Source organism: Octodon degus, unplaced genomic scaffold (genome assembly GCF_000260255.1).
Source record: "Octodon degus isolate 3935 unplaced genomic scaffold, OctDeg1.0 scaffold00157, whole genome shotgun sequence".
NCBI classification, from domain to species: Eukaryota; Metazoa; Chordata; class Mammalia; order Rodentia; family Octodontidae; genus Octodon; species Octodon degus.
This window is the reverse complement of record NW_004524733.1, coordinates 6,222,857-6,227,994: the sequence shown is the minus strand read 5'-3', so window position 1 is coordinate 6,227,994 and position 5,138 is coordinate 6,222,857. Positions and strand designations below refer to the sequence as shown.

Genomic DNA, 5,138 nt, shown 5'->3' with positions numbered 1-5,138 from the left:
CTATATGCTCTATTAGGCAGACTTCCTAGAGTGGAGAGAATGGTACCTGTGCATAGCAGTTTTTGTGTAGCATTTTTGTAGTTGTCCTCAGGAATTTGGATGTGGTCTCTGTATGATTTGGGGATTTTGCCTCTGGCACAGATGGATCCCTTCAGTTAGAGTAGTGATTTGTTTAATGTATTTGGTACGGAGTCTCACTATATAGCTCGGACACGTAGTGATCCTCCTGTTTTCAGCCTCCCCAGAGCTGGGATTACAGGTGTACGCCACCATACCCAGGCTCTGTTGCCAGCCCTGTGCACCTGGGAGTGGGGCCAGCAAAGCATGTGGTGCCAGGTATCAAAACCCTGTCCCTGGGTTGCCTAAGCAGGTGCTTAGTCCACTGAGCTATCTCGCTGGCCCTAAATGCAACTTTTTCTAATGTGTTTCATACAGGATCTCACTATGCAGCTCCAACTCATAGTGATACCCCTGTTTTCAGCCTCCAGAGTGCTGGGATTACAGGCATGTGCCACCACACCTGGACTCAGTCGCTGGCTCATTGTGCCCCAGGGGTGGGGTTGGCGTGGCATTCCGAACTGGGAATCGAACCATGTTCCTTGCACTTGACAAAGCAGGCACTTAGTCCACTCAGCTATCTCACTGGCCTACTAGTGATTTTCTTTTTTACTTTGGCCTTGAACACCTGATAATAAAGGTATTTGTTTTCCAAAGCTTGGTGGTGGGAGGAGGAAGGGGAAAAGAAGAATTCACATTTGTTATGTATATGTACCAACTCTCCATGAAGAATGTAATTATGCACTGTAGATGTACAAAGAAACCCTCAGTGTTGATTATTGAAAAGGAAGTATAAAAATGGCAGCATGTAATTGTTTTTAAAGAGAATCCTTCCTCAGTTATGGATCCTATAAATTGCTGTGTGTCACACTAGCATCCCACCATGAGACCCTTTTGGCAGTGCTGTCAGGATGTAAAGACAAAAGCCATTTCTATGTGTGTGATATTATGGCATCTAGAGATGGTAATATATAGATGTACTTCCAGGTTTGATGTTGACCTCCCACTCAGAGTAGCTGCCTAAGAAGGTCTTTGTGATACTATTTTTATTTAATATTTATTCATATCTAGGCTTGGGGCTAAGTCAATTCCTTGGTCAACTACTTTTTTTTTATTTGCTTCCTATCCAGAGTCTTTGAAGGTAGTCAGTTTCCAGATGTCTTTGTCTTCAAAATGAAAGATATCTAGAATGTTCTAACTCAATCGTGCCTATCTTCTAGATGTTGCTCTTTTCTTTTCCTTCCACTCATAGTTACAGTAAGAGTCCTAAGAGGTAATAGTTACAAAATGACTTTAACTTATTTTTCCCTCAAAAGACTGGAACTGGGAGAAACAAAAAGAACAGCCCAAAGAATACCAACGGATCCTACAGTGCTTCTTAGATAGAAAAGACTGTTGCTATTCTATCCATCAAATGGGTAAGATCATAAATCAATAGTTACAAAAGCAATGCCTGTAACTATTGATAAAGTATAAAAATTGATAAAGTATAAAAACTTTTTTAAAGTATAAAAAAGAACTAGTTGTTCTTTTTTTCCTCATGCCTTACATGTGATTTCATTAAGTTATTCATCTGTTTACTTATGTAAAAAATTAGGAGTTTGTGGCTCACTGGAAGGTGTTTTGCTAACATGTTAATTTTCTCTCTTAAAACAGCACAAATGGGTGTAGGAGAAGGAAAATCAATTGGTGAATGGTTTGGACCAAATACAGTTGCACAGGTGTTAAAGTAAGTAAAAGAACCTGGCATTTGCCTATTTTTCTATCTCCTAAGCTTCTGGCCCCAACCAACTAAGCTTCCCCAGTCCCCTACATATACTTCCCTTTCCTCTAAGCCATCCACTCCTGCTTAGCTTTCAAAACATTCATGTCATTTGGCTCAGGCAATTCTTTGAAGTGTGTAAGTGTGGATGTGTCTTGATGTCAGAGTAGCAATCCTTGGTATCAGTATATGGTTATACCCCACAACTTGGTTAGCATCTTACCTACAGATTGATGTTCAAACGCCAGGGAGCCATTGGTTTAAGGGCCCTTCAAAGCTAAAAGCTTTATACTAAGCAGCAGAGGCTTAGCCAATCTGAGCAACAAATGGACTTCCTCCCTGCATAGGATAAAGAAATTCATTGTGTGTTTACTGGGTGCCTTTCTGTAGAAAGTGCTGGATATAAAAGAAAATAAAGTAGACACAGTCTTCTGCTCAAGGAACTCACTTTCTAGTGGAGGAGCCAACCCCCGAGGTAGTCTTGGAACTGGTTTGTCATTTCTTGGCAGATTCAAATTGCCCCAGTGTGGTACTTTTATAGTTATCCTGTTAAATTCCAGAGGTAACATTGCCAGTCATGTGAAAGACTCAATACTATTATGGCCTACTGGACTATTTTGGAATATTTTGCTGAGTTCACACACCTATAATATTTAAATGATGGAACTAAACAAAAAAGGGGATATAGATGAATTACCATTTTGTATCTGTGTATTCAAAATGGTTAGGATAGATATATAGCTACATTCTCTTAATTCAGTGAATAGAGGGATTTGTTCTAATAGTGTTTGTAAATAGGATATCATGTCTGCATCTTGTACAACTAATCACCACTAGGAAGGCAATATGCAATGTGTTAGTTATTGAAACTGTCCTACTAATTTGATTTGAAACATTGCTATTTGACTCTCAATAAATTATGGGGAAAAAAAACCAAAGAGGGTGGTAGAAAGCACAGCTAGAACAGGGAACAAGGTCTGGAGCCCAGCAATTTCAGAGATGACTTTTGAGGTCTGCACAGTCCTATGGATAACCCACTACGAATACTGGACTATATTGGATTATGTTGCTGAATTCATGCACCTACCCATCTCTGGCAAAACTAAATGAAAAAAGGAGATATTAATGAAGGACCATTTTGTATCTGTATATACAAAATAGTTAGGATAGATGTACAGCTACTTTCAATTCAATAAGAAGTAAGATTTGTACTAATAGTATTTGGACAGGATATCATGTCTGCATCTTGTACTATGAATAACTACTATGAAGACAATAATATGAAATGTATTAATTATTGTAACTGTCCTACTATCATGTTTTGAAACTGTCTCATTACCATTTGTTTCTCAATAAAATTAATAAAAAAAATTCCAGAGGTAGAGAGGTCAGGATCAATGCTTTACAAGTGCACAGTTGAGTAAGCATTGGCATCTATACCTGTAGGCTACCTTACCTGTTGCCATTCTCTCCTTCCTGACAACCTGTCACTAAATAAAAATGCATTAAAGGCAGAGATTGTATTTTTCTTGTTCACTATGTAACTCTAGCACGTGAAATGGCCTGGCACATAAGTGCCTCATAAATGCTTGATGGATGAAAGAAAATTGCAGCCAGAATCAGGAACGAGATTTAGGGATCAGAAGTTTGAAACCACTGGGCTTCCTTGGTGTAGTGTCATCTAGTTCCTGGGAATTATGGTGGGACTTCTTCCATGTAAAGTGCAGAAGGGGCCCTGTACAATGGGCTAGAATGCTTTGAACATATGCATATGAAGGTGAGTTGTCTGGATTTCCTATGGACAGAATGAAAACTCACTGTTTACTCCTTAAAAACAATGCAGCCTCCCTTCTAAAGTATTAAGGTAATCTAAACACTTTAGAGTACCTTTGCTTTAGAGTATCTGTTAGGTATCACTGACTGTCTTGGTTACTTTTTTCTTGTTGCTGCGATAAAATAGCTAATGCCCAAAATTAAAATGTGAAAGGTTTATTTAGCTCACAGTTTGTGGAGGTTTCAGTCTATACTCAGTTGGCTCCCAAACAGAGTGGTATATGGTATAGGGGCAACAGTTCATGGCAGTACAAAAACAGTTAAAGCAACAAAAATAAAAGGGAAGTAGGGAGAGAAAAAAATCTTGCCCTCCCTTATATTGTATTCAGGCTACCTACCCCAGGGTAGGTATAGCACTCACACCTGTAATCACAGCATTGGACCATAAATCAATCACAAACTCTGGAAGCCTGCCCTCATGACTGCATGAGGCTTTTGGGGTACATCTAGACACAAACCATAGCATTGATTATACTGAGTAAGAAGCTGTCCTATTTCAGGAACTGCTATAGGAACCCAGGGTATAACGTGTAAAAGTTTAGAATGACTATGTTGAGCCCTAAACCTCATTCAAAATGGTTAGTTTTAGAGTAATATTCCTCAGAATTTTCTTCTTTCTATTCAATGTTAAGGCTCCCAACAATGAACAAATGGGAGCACATTTTTTTAGGATTTTTAAGTGGGCTCTGGTTCATTATGATTGTTACCATTAACAATAGTACAAGATGTTCCTTGACTTACGATGGTAATTTTCTGATAACATACCATAAGTTGAAAATGTCAAGTCGGCAGTGCATCACATACACCTGAGAGGCCAGGTGAGCACTTCAGCTTAGCAGCACAGTCCACTACAGAGTCCGTTGTTTCCCCTGTGATTCTTTGATTGACCTGGTGTTGTGCTTTGCTGCTGCTGCTGCTGCTGCTCAGCATCATGAAGGAAGATCAGTCCACGTACTGCTAGCCCAGAGAAAGATCCAAATTTAATGTTGTGAGTACAGCTTCTACTGAGCATATGTTGCTGTCACACCATAGTGAAGTGAAACCATTATAAATTGGAGGAATCTCTGTATATTATTAGTATTATCTTATTATGGGAAAAGATAGTACATTAAAATGAGTAAAATAAAAGTATAGTGGTCATTAACCTACTTTTTATTACTACTTTGGTAGAAAGAATTTTTTTTTATTTTAAATAAAAATGTCTAGTGAGTTTGGTCTTTATCTGTGTATCCCAGATATAGCCAGATGAAACATGTCTTCTTTCAAACCAGCAAAGAAAAGCAGAGAGAAATAGGCAGAGTCTTATTAAAGGAGATAACCTCTCCCTTATAAGGTTCTTTATAGTCTCCCCCAAAGTCATGCAATTCAGTATGCAGTCTCTCTTCAGCTGCTGACCAATAAAATTCTACATCCATCCGTGTCTTCTGTGGCATAAGTCTCCTTAAATGGCATTTTCAGTGTAACATCAGGGAATGGGAATAAGCTC

General features: G+C 38.8%; 1 protein-coding gene across 5 annotated transcripts in view; it reads left to right on the top strand.

The window, feature by feature from the left end:
* Atg4a (autophagy related 4A cysteine peptidase) overlaps positions 1 to 5,138 on the top strand; it is a 59,568-nt gene that overhangs the window by 42,278 nt on the left and 12,152 nt on the right. For all 5 annotated transcript variants that reach the window (XM_023702715.1, XM_023702717.1, XM_023702718.1 and 2 more), the window contains 2 exons: positions 1,374 to 1,475; positions 1,714 to 1,786. In XM_023702715.1, coding sequence (XP_023558483.1) covers positions 1,374 to 1,475; positions 1,714 to 1,786 — 175 coding nt within the window. The remainder of the gene's footprint in view (positions 1 to 1,373; positions 1,476 to 1,713; positions 1,787 to 5,138) is intronic.